Here is a 24,868-nt window from a genome sequence, read left to right on the forward strand (position 1 = left end):
ATATCAGTAAATGATGGTAGAGAACATTCATAATTACCAAGAAGACATACTTCGTTATCAGCGCATAATAACAATTTGTTTCTAAGACAAATTCTTAGGCACATTTACTAGATATGTCCCATTGAACATGACAGGGATTATTCCTTTGTGCCTTTACATATGACAGATTGCACGCATCAAGCACACAAAAAGCTCTTAACTATGGTTAAGATCCACATGCTCCTTCTGTACTTATGGGAAGAATAAACATCAGTTCACTTCTGCCAGAGGTAACTTAATAGTTTGTTGTTAAAATATAGGTAGTGACACAACCCAAGGGAGAACAAGCTGTTTCAATTACAATCACAAACATATTATGCAGGTGTTATTTGTTTATGGATTGTGTCAGCAATGATAAAAGTTAGTCTGGTTGTGATGCAGTACAGAGATGGCCATGATCCTAAGACAAATGTGCGATAGCATCCTTTTGAGGACTGGGGGAGAGGCAGAGTCAAGAAACATTCCCTCTGATCTCTGTGATGAACAGGATAGAACTGAGAAAACATTGGCTGCAACTGTCTTATGTGTATTTGAATCTTATTAGAATACTTGACCATGATTCAATCCATATCAATCATTTGGTAGGTGACCATTATTAATATTCTACAGATTGAATGACTGAATTTAGCAAAGACTTATAAGACTTATAAAATAATATAAAATAATTAAATGATAAAATAATTCATGCTTGAATGAAGAACCAAATTCTCATAAATTTATGTTTCTTTAAATGGCTTTCCCATACTGTTGTATTTATAGGTATGATTCATTCACTTCAATCAACATTTGTTAGTCTCCTTGAATAACAGATAGAAACAGTGTTTACCAGAAATTGTAGTAGAGTGTGACTTACTGAATATGCCATCCCAGTATACAGCTGAGAGGATGTGTGGTCCAGTATTACTCATTATTTAAGACAAAATGGTGGACCAAATCTTCTTGCCCTCTGTGCAGCATCTCTTCCATGATTAAATATAATTAATTAAATAAAACAAAGCAGAACAAAACACAGGTATATTAGAAGCAACAGTCTGTAGACTAGCAGGGATTCTGTAGATTCAGTTCAGTCTCAGACCTTAGCAGGGTCCTCCATCTTCTGTACTTTGAGATTCAGAAATGAATGAATGAATGAATGGAATTTATTTATTTATTTATTTATTTGTTTATCAAATTTGTCACCACCCATCTCCTCCGACTGGAGGGACTCTGGGCGGTTTACAATATAGAATAAATATACAATAAAAATTCAAATAAATATACGATAAAATTCTAATAAAATCCCATTAAAACTAAAACAGTATTTGTTTTAATTGTGTACAGTATTTGTTAGCTGTGTCTCCTGTTGCTCTTTAAATAAGAATGAAAGGCAGACTATTTGTAGTATTCCTCAAGACATTTTTAAGCTATGGTGTGAGTAATCATTCGGCTTTTGCTACTTGAAATATCTTCATACAATATTATGCATATGCAATATGGGCAGTAATTAAATTTGAATAATAAATAAATAAATAAATAAATAAATACGTATCAGGTAATGAGCCTTAAATTACTTTATGCAAAAACGCTACAAGAAAAGATTCACCTCCTTCCTTCAATGGCAAAAGTTACACTGCACATGGACTTTGATATATGAATCAAAGGTTTATGGATTAGGGTGGTGTGAATCTGACTATTTTGGCTTGTTCAGCAAATACAGAATAAAACAATATGTGATGCTAGCAGCGTATGAAGAATTCTTGGTTAGACTGTGAATTGTAGCCTTTGTCCATCAAGTCAACTAAGATTGAACTGAGAATACCAGAAGGATGAGTTGGTTCTCTTCATCTGCCCAGTTACCACTGCTCACTCCACCACGATCCCACACACTCTCATACAAAGAGGGAGCAGTGACATCAGAAAGAAAAAGCCACTGCCACCAAGTACTTCTTCACTCCTCTTTACCAAATCCCTAATACTGTATAGCGGAAGAGGGAAAGGGTTGAGGGGAGAAATTGCTTACCTGTTTTCTCATCTGTTCTGTCTCTCTGGTCCACATGAGAGAGCCACGGAGGAAGGAACAGGAGCCAGGGCATATTGGTCAGCAGTGGCCTTCTAGATGGGGAGCAGCTGGCCCAGCCATATCACCACCAACTTATGCTTGCCTAGAAAAATTGCAGTGTTGTGGTTAGATAAAGCTCACTGGCTCTTCTTTCTAAGGATTAGTTCAGTGGTTCTGAAGCCGTTTGATCCAATTACCCCAGTCTCGAATAATGTCATTACCCCCACAAAAAAATCAGATTCTGTTGTTTTACACAAGTGCCTCAGCAGCAGCAGCAGTCCCAGACTAGATCCTTGAGTCACAAACAAGCACTTACAAATTGCTCCATTACTCCAGGACATGCCCAATTTACCCCCTTGGGGTAATTACCTTTAGTTTAAGAACCATGGAGTAGTCTCTATCACAACAATGATCACAAGAGCTCAACAAGTTGTGTTTGATTTTTATGGAGTAATGTTGCATTACCAGAATAAGAAATCAATTGGTTTCTGATGCCCACAAGGGAAGTGATTTTTCATTAAAGCATGTTGGGCAATATAAAGTTCACTATTGTTTTTTAATAATGATTTGTGGCTTCCCCCTGGGTTTGTATAACCTTAACTTGTATTGAATCTTACCATCCAGAATGATACCAGCACTTTCCATAAGCTCTATCCTTCCTTCTTTTGGAGAACTTTACCTTGGATGTTTTTGTGACATACCATACATGTGATGTATTTATAATTTAAAATATTTTTTTATCTCTCTTCTTGAAGAAAGGAAGTGGGCATAAAATACAGCAAAGTTTTCTGACCATAACTTTCTAATCAGAACAGAGCAAAAGTCAGGGAATGCTGGAGTTGTGACCCATGTAAAATCTGGTGGTTTATAACCATGGGTTATGAATGGAGCAGACCTGCAGAGGAAGATCTGTGGATAGGCAAATTGTGGGAAAATGCATACAAAACCACACTGGGGTGTATTATTGAAACCCTGACGCCATACCACTGTGCCCTCTTATTTGACACAAGGCCTAGCTGGTGTGCCTTGTGGGACAGCATTAATGTTAGCCTGTCAGGCTGAAATCAGAATTAGAGTCCCTCAACAAGGAAAAAAAACTTTCCCACCCAAAAGGGAAATGAGAGGCTGTACTGCTGAGGCAGACAGCCCAAGTAATAATATAATCTTAGAAGAATGCATCTCCCTGAGGAAGTTCTCAAACTTTAGCATTCCAGTTCAGCGTAAAAATAGCTGTTGCTTGTTTGGCTGCCATCAATCTTCAGATCCAGACTTCTGAAATGCCATGGGGCTTGCAGGCTCAGTGTTAAGACCAGAAGACAAAGCCTTGATGTAAATGAAGTCCAAGATCTGTCAGGTGAGGGTTTGGGAATCTTCAGTATCCTCAGTCTGTTATAACTGGAATTTGTTTCACATAGAATATATGATTTTAAGGTGGATTCCTACAGGCCCCAACAACCTCCATTTCAACCAAATAAGCCTAGCTCTACTTTTTCTGGGGGCTCTTCGGCTAAAGAGCAGTACAGATCCAAGTCCTTTTGCCACCAGAATCAGAGGTATTTTTGATCTTCACCTTGATCTTTCCTCTGTTATAAAAACCTATCCATTATATTCCTCCAAATGGATGCACAGACATCAAGCAGAAGAAACAGTGAAGCCCTTCCCCTCAGTATCATAGTTCATCATATGTGAGACCCAGTTATTTTGCCACTGAGGCAAAAAAATCCCAGAAGCACCTTTTCTGCACAAGAGTAATAATGCATGAATGTTTTAATTTGGTGATTTTATTACTATCAAAATGTTGCTCCATGAAAAAGCTGCCTCTCTAATGAAGAAGCTGCCAAAGATTGTTACTTCAGCAAACCAGGTATTAACCTGTTAAGGAATGCCATCTTCCCAGACCCAGAAAGTGTGCCTTTTCTGTCACAGAGCCTGTCCTTCAGAATACCATTCCCCACAAGATTAGATTGGCCCCAACCCTGCCAGCTTTTCCCAAAGGCTTGAAGACCTGGATGTGTTCCCGGGCATGGAATCCAGATTAGAGCCAGCGAGGTTGTTTTCTGTGGTAAATTAGTTTTGCTTCAGTTGCTATTATGTGCATTGTCGTTTCATGTTGTTTGTATTTGTATTTTAATTGTTATTAGCCTCACAGAGTAGCCATGGTAAGATGGGCAGACACTTAATTGAATAAATAAATAATAAATTAAGAATAGGTAGAGGAAGCCTAAAGGAAGTAAAATTTTGATTAGGTGCCATGAACTCATTGATGATTCTTAGCGACAACATACATAGATATTCTCCATTACCTGGTCTTCCAACAGTGTACTAATTGCCATTGTAACCAAGTCCATCCACACTGCTGCTGGTCATTCTCTTCTTCTCTTTCCTTCCACCTTTCCCAGCATTAGAGTCTTCTCTAAAGATCTAGGTCTTTGCATATTGTGTCCACAGTAGGATAATTTGAGCCTGGTCATTTGTGCTTCGAGGGAGAACTCTGGCTTGATTTGTCCGATGATCCATTTGTTTGTTTTCCATTTCCATGGTATTCTCAAAGCCATGAAAGAGAATGTAGTCACCTAAACCAGACAGCAGAAAGAAGATTGTAACGATTGCATGGGCAACATATTCTTGAATAAGAACAGATTATTCTGTTCAGGCAAAGGTCAGGAACCATGCACAAACAGATGCATTGCTTCTTACAGTGGGGTAGAGAGAACCAAAAAAAGCAGCTTCTCTGAGGGAGCAGTTCACAATGTGGAAAACCATGGAGGGAGCCCCCAATTTTAAGTATGGAGTTTTTGCCATATATTGTATATGCACACTCTTAATACCAGATGGGTGAAGGGGGTGCGCTAGCATTGGACTTCAGGGCTGAAGTCCAGCTCCAAATGGTCAACTATAGAGAAGCAAGCGATGGACAGTGCTTCCAGACAGCCCCAGGTATGAGCACACAGACTAACAGACTAACTAACTAACAGACATATGGTTGATCCTGTCAAGGCATGCTGCAGCATCATTTCTTACTTTATGTTATTTTTTTTCAGGAACAGAATGGTTATTCCCCTGCAAGTGTGCCTAGCATCAGGGCAGCTGAATCAAATTGCAATTTGTTCATGTTTGTTATGATGATGACATGATTTTATTTATTTACTTGGGCTTCCATGCAGCTAATTCTTGATGGCTCTAAGCAGCTTACAGAATGCCAAATGAAGGGTGCAAAACATTGCAGCATTCTCATCGATATCCAGTGACAGCTCCATCCCTGGGTAGGCTAAACTTCCATATCCCAGACTTCCTGAGGAGCCTTCCTGGGCTGGGGAAGAACCAAATATCTGGGGATTTCCATAGAAAGTGGGCCAACTTGGCCCTTCAGCTGCATGGTTGGAACTACAAGTCTCAGAATTTTCAGCCACTGTGGACAGTATGAATGGTACATTCGCCATGTTGGCTGGAAGTTATATTCTGAATGCAGATGGAAGGAGGATAAAATAACAGATATATAGAAAAAACCAATCAAATCTGGAATAGTGAAGAGATATCTGAGGGTTTTCTTACTGGAATGTTGCATATAGTTATCTAAAGGAGATTCCCAGAAGTCCGAGGTCTAAAATTATGTAATTGTACCAGTACAGTTAGAACTAAATTTTGAAACACAGAGCTAGACTCACACACCACACTGAGCCATAACATGGTTAGTTTGATTTTGGCTCAGCAGGATGTATAAATCCAGCCATTACAATTTGTAAACTATCATGTAAGATTCAGCAGTTTATGTGAACTTAGTTGTGGTTTATTCCATAAATTAAAATTAAGAAAACCATGGCTTAGAGCAATATCTGAATTCAGTAGCTGAAATGACATGACCAAATAAAGAATTTTAGCTTAGAGTTTCCTGAGGAAATGAACACATTTCTGAGGGCAAAGGGGCCTGACAGACCTTATCGGGCTTGCAAACATAGCAGAGAGGTTGAAATCTTGATTGGTTTAGACAGCAATTTGAGGCTGACAGTTCATCACATTATATGACTGTTGTTGTATTTTATATTGTATTTATCTTTTTTCGTTATGGAAGTTGAACATAATTGTGTTGGTATCTTCAAGTTTTAATGCTGGCCTTCTACCTTCTTTTTACCTTGATGCAGATTCTAAAAGTTCTTATGAAAATTTAACTGCACATAAATTTTATCATTTATTTATTTTTCCAGATTTAGTGACCACCTGAGTCCTTAATGACTCTGGGTGGCTTACAAATAAAAAAGGGTTGAGATGGATAACTGGATATCATCAGCATACTGATGATAAGTTTCAGCCCTTTGAGGTAGATCTGACTAGGAAACCAAAGTCATGCAGGCTAATACAGTTCTACGTTTATTATAAGGTTATAGTAACAGAATCTTGTAAGTCTGAATGTGCTTCCCCCTCCTTCCCTCCATCTTTGTGGGATCTAGGGAAGGTCTTGTCTGAGACAATTTCTCAGGTTACGGTTCTGTCCTGGACTCAGGTTTCATTTATTTGACCGTTGTCTTGCTAGCAGTTCTTCTTCCTATTCCTCAAGGTCCTTGCTTCACACACCCATTACAATACATGACCCCAAACTGATGGATTACCTCACCCAATGGTTCATGTAGTTCTTAAACAGAAGGGAAAAAGCATCAAATACTGCAACACCTCGCAAGTAAGGAGCTATTATGAGGATCTCTCCATGCTTGTCAACACTGATTGAAACTGGCCACAGAGAAAGAAGAACCACCACAAAATGGTGCATCCCACCCCCAACCTCTGAAGCTGATCCTAAGGAATACTATGGTTGATGGTATCAAAAGCCGCTGAGTTATCTCTGAGCACCAAGGTGGATGCACCACCCCCATCCTGGTTATGCCACAGGTCATTGACAAGCATGACTAATGCTGTCTCCATACTAAAACCTGGCCTGAAACCTGAATAAAATGGGTCCAGATAATCTTCGTCCAGGTCCTCTGGAGCTGAAGCACAACTATCTTCATCACTACCTTTTAGGGAAGGTTTGAGACTGGAAGATAGTTGTCCAGGATTGTTGGGTCCATCAATGGTATATTGAGGTGAGGGTGCACCACAGCCTCCTTCAAGGCCAAAGAGACCATCACCTCATTCTGGGAAGCTGACACCACTACATGGCCCAGCCACAGGTCACCAAGCCGAGGGCCACCTAGGATTCAATAACCTGGCCCCAGGGGAGGAACCTGGGAGCTGGATGACAGGATTGCTTTCAATGTCCCTGAGAGTGACCCACCTCCAGAACCCTACCCTATATCCTTCTGCCCATCATCATGTTCCAGCCTGCCCTCTCACCTTCCCCCATCCCACTCCAACCCCATGCTCTCCTCTCCCAGGCCAAGGGGTTCTTTCACCCCACTCACCCACCAATTACCCAAGACATACATTTACCAAAATGACAGAAACATGCAACCACCAAGACAGGACCTTACCCCAGGCCCTCCACCCCTGCCCCAGGCTGCACCTGCACTCAGGCCCTTGCCAGCCCAAAGTTGGAGATCAAGCTGGTATGACAGCTTCCTCATACCCCCAGCCCACCCTCAACCTGCCCAGTAGGGGAACCAGATTATAAGGGGCCTTTTAAACTTCAGAGCTTTTTGCTCCCATCTTAAATTGCTAAATTCTGGTCCTTGGTGACACAGTCTATTCATTTATCCAGTGAGGGATATAATATGGAGCTAAATTGGCAGATAACAAAGGGACTTTTCAGCCACTGCTCTGAAAAGCAGCAACATGATCTCAGCTTGGAATAACTGTGAAGAAAAATGGGAAGTGTAAACTGATAAAGCAATGAATGATTAGAAGCCATTCTTTTTTTAATTGTACATTTTCTTCAGTGGAACGTAGCAGTTGAAAAGGATACTTTTTCATATTTATTGACTTCCATTTAGATTGTATTTAGTTATGCATCAAAGCTGATGTTCATGATCTCTGATTTTTTTTAAGTAATTAAAATTAATATCTATGGGTTAGTAACATGACTTCCATAAAAGAAACTAAGAAATAAGCCACTTTCATTTCTGAATGAGTAAGCAAAATGTGTCAATTGACTGAGGTTAGACCACTGTTTTCCAGTCTTGGCAACTTCCTGATGTGTGGATGCAAATTCCCAAAATTCCACAGCCATCATGGCCACAGCTGGGAATTCTGGGAGCCAAACTTTGTGTATATGGAAGTTGTCAAGGTTGGGAAACAATGGTTTAGATGACCCCACAACACAGCTGACTGAATCTGTGAACCTTACTAGGTCTGTCTAAAGCTAAATTTAAGCTTGTATAAGTTAGTTGGCTCACACCAACCCAGCAAAAATTATTGTGGGAACAAGTCCTGTACATTTTAATATCAACAAGATGTCAAAATATTTATCTCAAGATACATACTGCGTATAAATAAATAGTTGTTGATGGAAAAGTTTCAGGGGATATTGGGAGTCAGGCTAGCTTGTTGTTCTGTTTAACATGCTTGATAAATGTGCGTGTCACAAATGAACCACCATCCACTGGCAATGCAAAAGTGATCCTGATGATGTTAAGTAGAGGTGGGCAGCTCATGGTTCCCAGAAGCTTCCAGGATTGTATTACCAAATGTATCACTGTATTAGAGAGCCAGTTTGGCCTAGTGGTGAAGGCACCGGGCTAGAAACCAGGAGACCAGGAGTTCTAGTCCTGCCTGAGGCATGAAGCCAGCTGGGAGACCTTGGGCCAGTCCCTCACTCTCAGCCCTAGGAAGCAGGCAAGGGCAAACCCCAAAATCTTGCCAAGAAAACTGCAAGAACTAGTCCAGGCACTCACCAGGAGCCAAAACATTGACTCAAAGACTAAAATAAATAAATAAATCACCACTGACATACCGTTCTACTGCTTTGGGGGGAAACTATCAAATGAGTACTGGATGGGTCTCCTGGCTTGAAATTCTGAAAACCGTGTCTCCAACACATTTGGAGTATGCCTGGGTGGGGAGAGCTGCCTAAGTTTTGACTTGTTTTTAAGCTTCTGCTCATTGTAATGGTAGATTGGCGTTGTTTTTTCCTGGCTGTCTCACTGATATATTATTAACTAGCCTGGATCTCACTTCATGGGAGAAAAGCAGTACAATAAAATAAATATAAAAGCCTGTAAAATGAGTGTGAGAAGGAACAGAAACAAGTGCAGATCCACAATCTTTGGAGGCAGTGGTTAGCTTCAAAGCAGATGAGCAGCAATAATGACGCACATGGGGGAAAGGTGGCACTTGGTGGGAGGACAGCACCTCTGGAAGGCCAAGGGTTTGACTGCCCGGCATGTCAGATTGGCAGAGGGATCCCTGGAAGAACCAGGAATGTTGGTTGTGGGGGGAGAAGCCTTGGCAGAACATAACCCTCTTCTAGTCCTATAACTTAGGGTAAAGTGATATCTCTGCTCCAGCCAAAACAACTTTTTTTTTTGGTGGGGATAAAAGCAGCAGATGTTAAATCACAGGGAAACTTTAGCTTCTGCTATCTGCTGCCTGCTTGCCCTGTCGTGTTTGTGTTCAGGATTGAAACAGAACTCTTTGGGCTTTGATTAGCAAAGGAAGAACCTGTCCAAAATGTGGCTCTTTTCCCTTGCCACTTCTGCCAGATGGCAGGAAGGTTCGCATCGAGGAGAGGTGAAAATATGAAGCTGACTATCAAATGCAGCTCCAGCTGAAGCAGCTATATCCTTTGGAGGCCGTGCAGTAGAAAGATGTGCCTGGGAGAGGCATCAGAGGTGATGTTTGAAATAGATTTGACTGACAGCAGCCAAGTTTTCTAGCTGGGTTGTGAAAAATGCCCATTGCTGACAATGCTCACTTGGAAGAAAAGTGGCAGTAAAAATAGTACCCAGAAGCACTGCTTTCTAAATGCCGGGAGAAGGAAGGTGATAACATTAATAATTATATTGTGTAGATGGAAAAGTACTGAAGCTCCTGAAGAGTGGTAGACAATCAGTGAGAATTGAGAGAATTGCGAGAATCCTGGAAGAACAACCATGGGCAATGCCTGAATACAGTGTGGGCAATTTTTCTACCTGATTCCCTGGGAATAGAAGAGTTTTTAAAGAAGGAGAACCAAAGGAAGATTATAGAAGAGATAAAAATGTGATGTCTAGCCCTGCACTTCAGAGTAAGATGGCTTTTCGTGTGCTTAATAAGAGGAATAAGGGCACTATTAAGATTTAAAGTGCATAGTCAGGATCTGAACACTGTTCTTCACTCTGCTTTTGACTTCCTGGCTAAAACCCCATCTTGTAAAGTCAGCAGAAACCTGCTGGCCATCAACTTCTATGCGGCCAGACTCTAACAACCTCTGGATCTCAAATTGGGGAAGTAAGATTTTGGAAACAATACACAGAATTGTTGGGGTTGTATTTAAGTGAGGATTTTAGTAGAGTAAATGGTCCTCCTTAGGAGTGTGATTCCAACTTAGTGCTCATCGTTGTATGAAATTACAACTCCCATTATTCCCACTCAGCATGGCTAGTACAGTCTGGAGGGCACCAAACTGGGAAAGCTGCATCACTTTAGATGTTCCTCAGTAGATACCAAATCTGACCTAGGAGCAGCCTCAAAGCTTGGATGACTGGCTGTGTTTTGTGACAAAGCCATTGATTTCCTTCCCTCCCATTTTCTGTCCTCTGCTCATGCTGCAGAACTTGGGAGAAAGGATGAAGGAGCATCCTTACAGCAGTGTTTCTCAACCTTGGCCATTTGAAGATTGTGGACTTCAACTCCCAGAATTCCCCAGCCAGCATGTCCACACATCTTCAAGTGGCCAAGGTTGAGAAGCACTACCTTACAGGTTAATCAGTGTCCTATCCCAGATACTGCCAGTCCTGGAACAACCTCCACTCTACCTGAAGGAAATTAATTACATTGCTAACATGCTTCTGCCCACCCCTCCACACCATCCATGCTTTCTATATATGCTTGTGTGTAACAAGCTGAAGCTATCAAGCCACCAAATCATCATTCCTTCCTAATTAAAGGCTCCACCGAGATCTGTGAAAACGTTTTGACAATTGTGTGCTTTCCACAACCCCTCTCTCTCAAACCATGCTTTTAGGGTGCAGTAGGAACTGACATAGGGGAGAGGGGGATGTTGAGATCTAAGCAAAATGTGTTCTTTTCAGGTTATAGGAACTGGAAATCATTGTAAAATCCCTTCCATTATTGTCACTGTCTCCCATCCTCTGGCATAACCAAGTTCCCCAACTTACTTCCCAGTTCCATGACAAGAGAAAGAAAAGAATTAAAATACAGACCAAACAACCTGGCACTTTACACGCCCACACATACTTGTAGAAGGGAAGTGAAAAAGCAACAGAATGCTTGCCCATTTCCCTTGCTATGACAAGCCATCATTCCCCTTGCAGGACCTGCTGTGGCAGCCAAGGCTCAAGAGTCTGCTGGCAGAGTGAGGCAAGAGTTCCTTTCAGTGGGGAAGCAGATTGCTCACAAAGTCTGCTGAGGCTCGCCACTGGAGGAAGATGGATGAGTTCAGAGAGAGTAGTAGATGCTTTTGCACTACTGCAGAGTCCTCCTTGCAGTGGGGCCCCCGTGTCCAGAACACCTGGCTGGCAATCAACTTCATTATCTTATTGTCACTGAGCTAAGACTTATTTCCCCAGTATCTGAAATGGGTTTGTATGCCTTCTTATCTATATTTCATTTTCTTAATTGTAAAAAACTCTGGAAGTGAAGAGTTAGAGAGTAAGTGTATCAGTAAGATTCCAGCCACAATGGCCCCACTGAGAAAGGAAAGCTTGGCAGAGTTGCTTAAAAACTAAAGAAAGTTTCTAAGGAGCTCCCTCTGCAGACATGGGCAACAGAGACTGGGATGGGAAAGAAAATGAAGCATTCTGGACAACGGCAGTCGCCCAGGATCCTGAATGGGAATACCTCAGTTTGCTCAATTCCTCTCTAAATGATGATCAACTCAGCAGGAAGTGGAAGACACAGATCTTTAACCAAAATTATGAATCGCTCATCATCCCAAATGTGAGCACTGAAACACCCAACCTTGGAACAGCTTGGCATGCAATCTGGTTGATCCTGGAGCCCCTCACAGGAGTTTGCTCCCTGTTATTGTTCAGATCTGTTCCTGTTTAATCACAGTTTTCCTGCCAATCACAGATTATGAGAATGTAGACATTTCCTGATTACTGTCTAGCAGACTCTCAGGCTCAGCTTAGTATGACATGATTGGAATTTGGATGACAATGAAAATCTTCATCCATGGAAAACCATCTAGTAGCCCTTGGCTTCCCTGCATACCTCTGAAAGGCATCTCCTTATGGTGAAGGACATGTTAGACAAATGTGCATTCCCTTATTGTTATCCCAATCTGACAGGGCATGAATTAGCCTTGCAAAATCACTGTGCATCTTTGTTCTGATCACTCAGGCCTGAAAGTGTATCCAGTCAACCTGTTCTCTGCATACCCAGGGAGCTACACTGATATTCATCCTATCTGCCCGCTCCCCCTGTGCGCACACATGCACGGACGCGCACACACACACACAGAGTTATACTTTCAGCTGGCCTGTGTTGTAGCCAGGATGTTTTTTTCTTGCCTTTTTATTGTTCCAGTGACCTAGCAACTCTGCACAAGTGGAATCTTGCCAGTTGACTTCCTCTCCAAGCCGTCTGACAGACTCCAACTAGGCTGCCATCAGGAGAGATCAGGAATTGAAGCAGTGACAAAATAGGGTCTCTCCCTCTCAAGAGCCATTTCCACACAGCCACACCCACCTCAGTCCTTGGTCGTCTTTTTTTTTTTAGCCCAAAGCAGCAGTTCCCCCTTTTCCAGGAAGGAAAGGATTAGCAGAAAACTTCCAAAAAGGGATAAATGTGTGGGTAAGTCTTCAAACAACTGAGTGAAACTATATTTACCAACATGAGCATTTTTTATTCATTTGTTTTCAGACAGCCTTCACCGCCAACTTTGGACTGTCCAGATAGGATATATTGGGACTTAAAATTCCCACTCTCAGGCAAACTGGGAATTTGGGGAAATCTGAGAATTCCTGATCAAATTGGAAGCACTAGTTTGAAAAATACTGATATGCATCACCCACCCAGTATTCATCCCTCACTTCTTATCCATTTATTATAAAGTTAACATTGTAAAGTCTAGATAATTGTTTAAATGGGTTCTTTGAAAGCAAAGCAAGACAGCTTGAACTCCTGTTTCTCCCAGTATGAATAGCAGATGTGTGGGGGAAGATTTCAGTTGGGACCATGGGGAGGGGCAAAATTAAGCCCTTTCCCCATATTGCAGGAAAGATCTGACTCTTCTTCACTCCTTGATTGTTTATTTAAAAAGAGCCATCAAAACTAATTTCATGACTGGCTTGGATGATTGTGAGATAGGTGTGGAATAAAGAAAGAGAAGGTATTGATTCAGGTGGTAGCATAACACCCCTCTGTCCTCTTAAAACCAGATGAAAGCTGCAAAGAAGTAATGAAAGGTGGATTACCATGGCACTCTTTAATTCATTCACTCAATGAAGATATTTACAAAAAACAACTGGATAAAATAACAAAATATTGTGATTTACAAACCAAGGTTGAAAGATTATGGTGGGAAAAAAATCAGTTGTTGTATCAATTGTAGTTGGAGTTCTTGGTGCAATGCCCAAAGGATTCACCATATATTTAGAAATTTTAAACTTCCTGGACTCCACACCACTAATTTTGCAAAAGACTCCCCTACTTGGAACAGCATACATTTTGTAGTGATACCTTCATGACTCTTAGGTCCTTGAACACGTCTCAAATCATTGGAGTCAACACCCAGTTCATTTGAGTGACAATAATAATAATAATAATAATAATAATAATAATTTATTTTATTTTATTTTATTTATTTATCGTATTTTTTTCCACCACCCATCTCAAAAACTACTCTGGGCAGTTTACAAATGAATTAAAAACAGTAACAATTAAATATCAATTAAAAAGATACATTATAAAATATAAATATACAAATATACAGATATACAGATATAATGAAAGCTCTAAAATATAAAATATGAAAACTAAAACCCAAGACGTTGAAATCACAGTCTCGTTAAAATTTCCTGGGGCAGTATCATGGTGCCAGCCACCCCCACAACAAACTATCCCCCCTTCCACCCCAAGTGAGGTGGTACAATAATAATATAATAATAATAATAATAATAATAATAATAATAATAATTATTATTATTATTATTATTATAAGGCTGCCCAACTCTACAAAGACTGTAGGAGGTGCACAATAAAAATACCAACAAAATACAGAAAATACAAATGGGAAAACCCGAACATCCAGAAAACAACCGTACTAGCAACCCCCTTCCCCCTCCCCAAAGCCCCCCAAACCCATCAACCTAAGGCCTGGGGGAAAAGTCAAGGTTTCATACTCAAGGTGGGGGCCAAATGAATCTTGTGGGGGGCAGCGTTCCAAAGAGCAAGATGCTGCATCAGAGAAGGTTACTTTCCAGGTCCTACCAGGTGATATTGCTTAATAGAGGAGATTTGGAACATGCACACTCTACCTGATCATATCAGTTGAGCAGAAACTATGGAAGCTAGTCCTTCAGATAACCAGGGCAGATCATAATATACCTATAACGTAGTGACTCCTTATTAGTTCTTAAGACATGGTTGCTAAGCTGACTAAAAGAGCTTGTCTCTTTTCCTGTCTGCAGAGATCAATTTTTAGCTGATCCCGCTCATGGCTTGTGACTTCTGTGAGCATATCTAGCCTTTGGGTCTCTTGTACTGCTTGCTTTCCTAATGTAGAAGACAATATGGACCACATGTAATGCCCTTTTTAGGAGAGTCATGTCACACTATAGATGGCTGTCGTTCAGTAAGTACATTACAGATCTGCAACTATCCTTAACTCAAGTGATGCAGCGTTGCCAACACAAAATTGCATAGAGTGCTACCTGCAACCTTGTGCATTTAATTCAAGAGACCCTAACCAAAAAAGGTGCTGTGGTGACAGTTGCGATGACTTATGAAAATGGCAGCAGGCATGTGGCTAGATGTGTGCCTGATAGCTTGCACATGTTCCAATGCATGATCTGAGGCTGAGGGGACTTTTACAATGGAATTTGTTAGGTATTATTGAGTTGGGTTGACTATATGAATAAGTGCTCACCATTAGCCTATCTAGTATTCCTCCACCCTGCCCCCCCAAATGCCCAGCTAATTACATTTTTAGGATTTCAAGTGCATTCCCTTGGGCTTATCTTAAGTTTTTGCTGTATTCTGGATTGGCAACTACTACAAAATAAATCTGCTGTGGCTGTAAGTGTACAAGCCAGATGTGTGACATGAGACCACATTGGGCAATTTATATACAAATAAAAATACTTGTATGTAGCCTGTGCATCTTCTTCTCATTGTGTCTTGCCTAGCTGAACAGATTGCCCACTTGGCAAAGAAAAGAGTTAATTGTATTTCTTGGTTTCTAGTGAATACAATGGGCCCTTTCTGTGGATTATTAGCCACATGTTAACAGTCCCATAGAATTGCTTTTCTGCTCGGAGGGGTTTTTTCCCCTCCTCAGAGCTGCTCTTTTCAGGGAAAGAACAAGGAAGGAAACTGAAATAGTCCAGATTTAGGACTGAAGTTTTTGTTCGCATAAACTCCCTTGGCTCCCAAACAGCCTCCACCCATAATCATTACATCCGCAGCAGTGTTTGAAAAACAGAGCCCAGAGACGCTTCCCTGGTAGCTGATAAAGGAGCCGGCTGAATGCGCACTCACCCCGCAAGGCAGGATAGACTAAGCCTTTTTGTTTTTTTTCTTTCTCAGCCTCAATCTTGCTCCTAAAGGCTTCCTGGACAGGCTCAGGAATGAGGGAGTTGAGATTTCCTCTAGGACTGGGTCTCAGGGGCTAAGCGTTAGTGTAGATTTTCCAGATTGCAAACACTGCAGGTTTTGGTTTTTTTTCTCATGAGATTCTGTTTTACAGATTTGAGCAAAGCTTGACATTGAACAAGGTTTATTTTACTGACACGGAGAACACATAAAATGTTACTTTTGTCTTAAGGATGCCGTTTGTCTATTTACCGAGAAAGTATCCTTGATTCGAAGGCGCAGGCGACAATTTTGCAGCATGGCAGCAACTGCATTGAGCACGACACACCCTCTTTTTCAGAGTCTACCAGGGCAGAGCAAAGTCTGTGCAATGGGGTAGGTGGAGAAGGTGCCTTCCCCAAACCTGCCTCCCTTCCACCTCTCCCCCCAGTATCCTAAAGATGGGGAGGATACTTAACTGGTGTGTGCATCGATCACGTGGGGCTGAGAAGATAGGAAGGAGCAGAGGAAATGCCTGTAAATAATAGCTAATTTTGATAATGTACCAAAGCTTCCTGGTTTTATTTTGGTCATGGTATAGATTTCACTTAAGACTAACAAGAACTGTTGTACTGTTCTATTGTAAACCAGTTAGGCTCCTCTGGGAAAAAGAGTGGGGTAGAAATGAAATGGATTTTAAAAATGGAAAGAACAACTGAAGCAGCCCTTGATGTGTTCAGACAGGGCCTGGACAGCCATCTGTCTTGCCTGGAATGCTTTAATTTGGATTCTTGCAGTGAACAATGCCAGCTTCAGTGGGCAAATGGCTCTTTACAACTCAGTGATTCTATGACAGATTGAGTAATGTGCCTTCTCATTACTTAAACTTCTGGAGGTATCTTCCTATTGGAAATGGGATGTTAGTATTTCATGATTTTTATCTAACATGGCAATTCTTGCTATAAATATTTCTAAGGCCTAAGAGGTGTGGCTCAGCTGTAAAGCTTGCTTTTTCATACTCCCTGTCATGAAGCAGTTGCCAATCTATTAAAAATCAAATATGTATCTTTTTACCTTAAAATATGAAGAGCATCTGGGGTTAGAAAGGTTGTGCCATTTCTGAGTTTTGTGAGGGCCATAAATATAATTCCAGCTGTTCTCTCTTAGACTTTGGATGTCTTGTGTAGATCCAGAAGAGGGAACATGCCATTCTAATGGCTTCTACCTCACAACTAGTTGTTGCCTCAGTGACAAACATAACATACATCTGAGATGCAAGACACATCCCACATAGCTTTTCATTCTTCTTACACTCTTTTTTTATGATCAACTAGTGGACATCTATGTGGTAATTTAAGAGAGGAATTGGCTACATAAGAGGATTCATCTTTTCATATTTTAAAGGTGAGAAATCATATGGCTCTCCTTTTTTCTCAGTGCCAAACATCCATCAACCATGTCCCAGTTAATACCATTCAGTAGAAATGTGCAAGGTCCTCCACTGATACTGATGTGCAAAATCAAACAGCACATAAGGAAAGTTGGTTCCAGGTTTCCCCTTATATGGAAATAATCATATATCTATGAATGGCTCCTCTGTTAACTACAGTCCTCTCTTCTGCAGACTTTTCCAGAGTTCCTAATTTTCTAGGAACATTTTCTGATTTCATCTATTTTTGGCCAACGTTAAGCTTGTGAAAATGGTATTCCAGCATTCGTTGTTTTGTTTATTTCATGTTAACTTGTTCTCTTAAGATATATATTTAAAATATTTAAAATGCATCTTGAACTTTTAAGATGGAATGGGACCGAAATCTAGATAAGCAAATAAACCTGTATTTAATCAGTGGTGCTCACCAACCAAAATAATTGTGTACTCCTTGTGTTAAAATAATCCTGTAAAATGATACATGGGTTGGAGGTTCATGACTCTGCCTTTTGGTCAAATTAGTTGCTACATGCAAATGTGTATAATGGTGTCTTAACAGTTTTGCTTTTTTCTAGAAATGGAAAGTAGTTACAGAAGGACAAGGATGTGGAAAGGGTTATTTCTTTTTCACCTGCACATGCCCTCCTACACCTTTTTTTACTCATAAGGAATCTTCCTCAATTTGGTTTCTACATTGTCCTTAAATTCTTAACTAGGAAATTCACTTTTAAAGGATAGGTGCAGAAGACAATTAAAATATACAAACCTTCAAAGATTCTGACATATTTTGCAGATGTAGTTATTTATTCTAGCTAAAACTGCGTGGGCTATCTTTCCTAATTCCTTGCTCCAAATCATATTAAACTTCATATTTTATTTTAATAAAAAATAACTCTTTCATGTTTTAACAGTAATAGAAACACTTTATGTAACGCCTTTATTTATTTATTTATTTGTTTATTTTCAAAATTGACAAACACTCTAGTCTAAGCCAACTCTGAGCAGTGTACATGAGTAAACCAAAGAACAGAATCTCAGCAATTTAATGTTATATATCAAAAAAACATGCAAGAATCTTTACAGTGGGAATGGTATGTACAGTAAATAGGGGTAATAAATAAAAAGAATTAGAATAAGAAAGTATTTTATAACTTGCACAAAAGGCATATAGGTAATTCGATAGGACAACAGAAACAGAAAGGAGTTTGAAAATAATGCTATCAGGTCTGCAAAATTAAAGAGCAGTTTACTCATAAAATAAAAAATGCTTAAGCCTTGGGGGTTTCTACAATGAGATTCTTGCATCCATATGATTTAAAAAAAGAAAGCCACCTTTTAAAAAATAGTCAACAAATGTGGGGTTGAACGTTCCTCAAATATTTGTAAAGTTTCTGTCTAACAACTGCTGCATTCCATTGCCTCCATTCAGTAATCCCACTCTGGGGAGCGTTGCCTATTAAAGTTAATTTGAGCTTTCCCATCAGATTAACAAGGAACAAGATTTGAGGTGTGAGTCTATTTATTTCTCCAAAAGAATTAAGTAGGGTCAGGCCTGAACAGTTTTTAGTAGGTGACCATTGTGAAAGAATGTTGAAGAACCCCATGTCCTGATTTAGAATTAAGCCTCATGTCATGAGTGGGTTTTTCTGCTCTTGATCTTTTGAGGTGGGCACTTACTTTACCAGCTTGTCAGTAGAGGAGAAGAAATGTTGTTTTGCAGAAATGTTGTTTTGCAGAGTTGTTGGTGGCATGCTCAGGAAAGAGCTTGGAAGCCTGCAAAGTGGCAGTTCCTTCTTCATCTTTAAATAGTCCCTATGTGTTGTTGTTAAAATATTGAAATACAAAGCAAGTAGGAAAAAAACAAGATAAAGCAAAAAAGATTACAAACATTTACATTTTAAAAACATAGAAAAAAAGAAAAAGAATGGATAAATTACTTTCTAGTGATACATCCATCCCTTCCCTTCCATTTGTATCCCCAACCACAGTTCAAATATTTAAACTTCGCATCAAACAGTAATTGTTGTTGGTTTCTATTTAAATCCTAAAAACCATATTCCAGATGTCTAAATCTGCCTTGCTCTATGATAATTGTATATAAGGGAGCCCTTCCTGCTTGAATTTGGTTAAACTTCTAGACTATATACTTTCAATTTTGCCATTGCAGCATATTCTCCAGTTTCAGCCTCCCAATCTGATATTGTAGGCCAAGTACCTCTTTTATTTTTTATTTTATTTATTTATTTAATTTTATCCCGCCTGTATTATTTAGTTATTTATTTATTTTATAACTCAAGGCGGCGAACATTTATTATTTATTTATTAAATTTAGCCACCGCTCATCTCCCCCCAAGAGGGGGACTCAGGGCAGTTTACAACAAACATCCCTAACACTCCTTCCTCCTCCTCTTTTCCCACAACAACAACTCTGTGAGGTGAGCTGGGCTGAGAGAGAGGGACCGGCCCAAGGTCACCCAGCCAGCTTTCATGCCTAATCTCTTTTCCAATCAAAGTGGCAGTTTCAAGGAGGAGGTACAGTATAACCTGAGAGTTGAGCATCCCTGGATTAAGTCTGAAATCTCACAGCCTAACCTGAGTGTGGCGCTGCGGGTTAAACCGCTGAGCTGTCGATCGGAAGGTCGGCGGTTCGAAACCGCGCGGCGGGGTGAGCTCCCGTTGTTAATCCCAGCTCCTGCTCACCTAGCAGTTCGAAAACATGCAAATGTGAGTAGATCAATAGGTACCGCTTCGGCGGGAAGGTAACGGCGTTCCGAGTCGTCATGCTGGCCACATGACCCGGAAGTGTCTATGACAACGCCGGCTCCAAGGCTTAGAAACGGAGATGAGCACCGCCCCCTAGAGTCGGATTCGACTGGACTTTACGTCAAGGGAAACCTTTACCTTTACCTAACCTGAGTGTAAGCCTCATTGGACTCATGTGGAATCTGCTCTTGCTAAATGCAAAAGAATTGGGCTGTATTGAATCTTGCAACTGTCCCATTAGTTTAGCTGCACACGTAAAAGTCAGTAATTCCAAGACAAGGTAAACTAATTCCTCTTGCAGGAGAAAATGAAGTTATATAGATCACAGCCATTATGCTTGGAAAGAGAGAGAAACACTCTCTCTCTCTCTCTCACACACACACACACACACAAACACACTCACAGAATTCAGTTAGATAGCAAAGGTGGAAAAAAGCATGTTCATATATTAGATTAAAAATAGGATTTATTTACATGGGCTATATTTCTTATTTTACAAAGGAGCAGCGAGAATACCATTTATAATACTTAAGTCTGGCAATCATCATGAGGAGGCAAAATACAAATTTTGAAGATTGTGTGATAATTTCATGTTAAACAAAAAGATTTATTTTTGATAAGCATGCTGTGAGGAAGATGGAGGCCTTCAGGATGTGACAAAAGTGGTCATAGACAGAATAATTTCTACAGTAAGCCGTGGTAGTAAACTATTCTTGGGGGAGCTCAAAATATTACATTTCCATTTATTTGTTTGTTTGATTACTTTTACCATAAATTGAGACTCTGTTGTCCTTACGACTGAGGTTTTATAATCTGGCATCAAATCTTGCATCTGCCCACAGAGCTTTCCTTTATTGGCTTGTACTGTAGTTACTTACTTATTACAGAATTGACATATACACTGTTGTGTTTATTCTCAGCTAAATGGACGCAAGATTGCAACCCAACATCCTTTATCCTATTTGTTGTATGTTTTATCTTAGGCAGACAAATTGCCCTTAAGTGAGTTCTTCTAAAAATTACATGTATCTCCATGGATGGATGGATGGGTGGATGGATAATAGTATATAATCTGAACATATGTAGGACGACAGTGGACTTGCTTTTCTTTTTTGTTTTCTTTTCTTTTGTACAAATATAGTCATTAAGGTCATGCCTTTAGGATTTTTTTTTAACCTATATAGAATTATTTTAAAACATTTTTCAGCTATTTTGGGTATGTGGTTGACTGTGTTTAAACCAATGGTGCATCAGTATAGTGCGCTGCAGAACCCCATACAATATTATGTCAGCATGGCTTGTAAGTGTGCTATACTGGATTGTCTGTTAGACCTATATTATGCCTCCAGCAACACCTGCTATTCAACATCACTTGCCTGGGTGTAGAGGAGAGATAGTGTTTTAATTTCTATTTTGGGCTGTTTCAAACCTTGGAGGTCAAAGAGTGAAGATGGTGAAGTAATAGCAGTCATAGCTGTAGTCGTAATAAAAACACAAAGTTAATAAGATGATGATTATAATTAACAAGAAACAGTGGACTATATTTTTGCTTGCTGGGCTCACAGAACGATTTGGAAAATCAAGCCACTATATTAAATCTAAAAACATTCCAAATTAAAGCCAATATCTATCTGCCTTTTCTGGATGTAATGTTCCCTACAGATGCACTATATTCTGTGCAACCCAAAACTTCTGAATAGTTTTCTAGGCATATCAAAAAAGTCCAACCTACTAGTCATGAAAATATGTGCAGTGTAGGAAACTCTAAATCTGATATAAATTTGCAAAGTTCTCAGGATATAAAAGAGCAAACAAAATGGGACCTGCAACAAAATATTGTCCTATTGAAAGCTTCTGTTCAGGATCCTAGTCAATCCACCATTACCTTTTTTAAGGACACCCCATTTCATACTCTTTCCCTAATTTCCTACCATTCCCGCACAACAGTTAGCCAGCGTTATGTGGCTACTGAGCCTACTCCATCTTTACTGGAGGTGGTGGTTGTGGTGGTGGTTGAGACTTCATTTCTTTTGACTTCTCGCACCCCTGGTTGTCTTCCGCAAAACGGGGACTTCGTCTGGGCTACTTTTACCCTTGTCTTTTCTGTGAGTAAGAATATTTTAAATTACAAAAGGATAGACATGTAGATTTGCTGGTATATATAATATAATTAGCCTTCTGGAGTCTTACCTACATATTGAATTGGATGGACACTCCACCAGAACTTCATAAGAACCACTTGTGTGTGTCATCAAAGAATGAAACCATACTGCTGAGATTTGCAGGGCAAGGCATTCTGGGTGTTACCAGTAGGCAGACTGAGATCAAGGTTCTTTCTGAAAAAAAAATGTGAGTAGGATGTGTGTGTTGGGAAGTGCACAGATTTTTGCCTGTGCGTGTGCTGATAGCCAATTTATTCTGCTTGAGTGCTGCTAGATAGGACCAGTGGCTTTCTCTACACATCAGATACTGAGTTGCAGATCCAGATGTCAGGCATAGTGCTGAGTGTTCAAGCTGGTACCAGCTAGTGGCTTGTTAGGTAAGGGCGTTTTATTTTTTAATCTATTTATTTAACAATATTTATAACCTACCCAAATCCCGATGGACTCTGGGTTGGCTACAACAAAGACAAAAAAAAAAGGAAACTAAATACAGTATCATTATAGGTGCTTTTAAAAGTAAACCTATCTAACCTAAAGGCCAAACATGTTCTGGAATAAACCTGCTTTGTCATGTTTACAAAATGCCAACTGTGAGAAGCAAGCAGGTCACTTCTGTGTGTTCCTACCCTTCTGAAAGTCTGATTGCATGCACAGACATTCATCTCATGAAGGGACTCCATAGGACCAAATTGGCCAGATGGAAAATTGCCTTGACTTCAAACACAGAAGCAGGAAGATACACATTCAGGCACATATTCCCAGAGTTACACTTTTGTGACTCTGAGAATATGTTGCCTGGATGTGTGTCTTCCTGCCTCTGCATTTGAAGTCAAGGCAGTTTTCCATATGGATAACCTTTAAATGTCTGTATTACCAAAGCATGCCCATCTCTGGTTATTACCCTCAAGTGCTGTTTAGCCACCCTTTTGGATGGATATGAAAAGTATTTAAAGGTTAAATTAGGTTGTGGTGGGGTGTCATTAGAAAACTGGGATAAATTCCAAAGCCCCAACATTCATGGAAGTTAGGGCTTTCACAGAATGAGGAAGACAGAAAAACAAAGGATCTTGTGATGTTGGAGTATCTGCTTTTGAAATGGTGCTGGCATGGTATGAAAAAACCACTTAATTAATGCCCAGGTTGTTCTGCTTGTGTAATCTTATGGATGTTCTGAAATGGGAAATATGAAACAAGTGGAACTCACAATCATTTATATTGTTCATATAATCTGGTTTAAGGGGCTTACTAGGTTAGCTAGCAATCAGCTGCAAAGGAACCAGATAATGGAGAAAAGCAGGGCAATAAAAAGGCTGTTGAGAGTAATCAAAGTCAAGATTTAGGAGGTCATAGTGGTATGAGCAGAGCCCAAGAAAGGAGGTCCAAGAAAGGCTAAGAACAGCAGTCTGCTACCTAAAGTGGGCTTCAGAAACTGTTTCTACAACCAGCAAGCATGACTGGGAGACTTTTGTAACCTGAACATCTTGTTGGTATATATATTTATTTTTTTGCCAGAAATTTTAGCTGCAGAGAAGTTACTATGGTAACAAATCACTTTGGCAGGGTGAGAAGTCAGACTTAATTGTCCTCAGGTTGGGGTGTGGAAAAGGATGACCATATAAGGAAAAGCTGCTTGGGGGAACTTGCCTGGACTTGCTACCAGAAGGTTTCAGTTTCTGTTTTGCAGCCTCTCTTCCAGCATCCTCTCTCTGCATGTATGCATGTGCATGAGCTTGTAAATATGTTTATGTAAGAAGCTTTTGTGCCTATCCAGGGCTCTGGATATGGAAACTGTTTATGTTCTATGCTTTCTTTAAATACACTTATTTTTGTATAAATGCCTGGTGTGTTTTTTCTGATCTCTCAGACCAAACGCTTTCCAGCACTCTGCAACACATCTGGCTTAAAGGGCGTAGGCAAGGAAGGCATGAGATGGGACTTAGTAGATCCTATACCATCAGCATGCATCCCACTGCAACTTTTACTGTCCATGAGCACAGATGCACACTATTATCCATATTTGGTCCTATATACACAGGCACACATCCACTCATATTTCCTTTGGTGCAATCACATATTGGGGTACAAATGCAAATGCGCACCACCATCCATTAGTAAACATAGACTTGCTTCGAGTAATTAGATTTCACCTCAGCCTTGTTTCTGTTCTCTTTTTCTCCATTTCATCTTCAGCCATTATGACCAGACAAAAGGATGCAGAAAGTCCAAACACAAAAGCAAAGATTTCCAGTTCTTATATACACAGTCTAGATCCTGTCAGTACATCTGGAAGTGATAAAATAAGGACGTTGTGGACCAACTTAACTTCTGCATCTGCATCTGTAACAGGAAGTGCCACATCTTATACCAAAATAATCAGATCTGTGAATGTAGTACAGCACTTGTCTCAAATGATACAGACCAAGAGAGCAAGTGCCTCACCAAATATGGTGGGTATTGCTGAATCAGAATCAGTGACTTTGAGGAAGTATTTTCCCAAGACACCAAATTCTTCATTTCTGGAGAAAAAGCATTCAGGTAAGTTTCATCATCAGTATCTGAACTGTTGACCTAAAGTTAGGGGAAAAACACTGAAATAATATAATTTATTACATC

General features: G+C 40.1%; 2 protein-coding genes across 2 annotated transcripts in view; both read left to right on the top strand.

The window, feature by feature from the left end:
• Positions 1-24,868, top strand: part of LOC134487154 (mucin-13-like) — a 193,621-nt gene that overhangs the window by 102,148 nt on the left and 66,605 nt on the right. The gene's annotated exons all lie outside the window — the stretch shown is intronic.
• Positions 1-24,868, top strand: part of HEG1 (heart development protein with EGF like domains 1) — a 75,525-nt gene that overhangs the window by 4,882 nt on the left and 45,775 nt on the right. The window contains exon 2 of the mRNA XM_063308803.1: positions 24,446-24,790. Coding sequence (XP_063164873.1) covers positions 24,446-24,790 — 345 coding nt within the window. The remainder of the gene's footprint in view (positions 1-24,445; positions 24,791-24,868) is intronic.

The sequence above is a fragment of the Candoia aspera genome, chromosome 1 (assembly GCF_035149785.1).
Source record: "Candoia aspera isolate rCanAsp1 chromosome 1, rCanAsp1.hap2, whole genome shotgun sequence".
In the NCBI taxonomy this organism is placed as follows: domain Eukaryota; kingdom Metazoa; phylum Chordata; class Lepidosauria; order Squamata; family Boidae; genus Candoia; species Candoia aspera.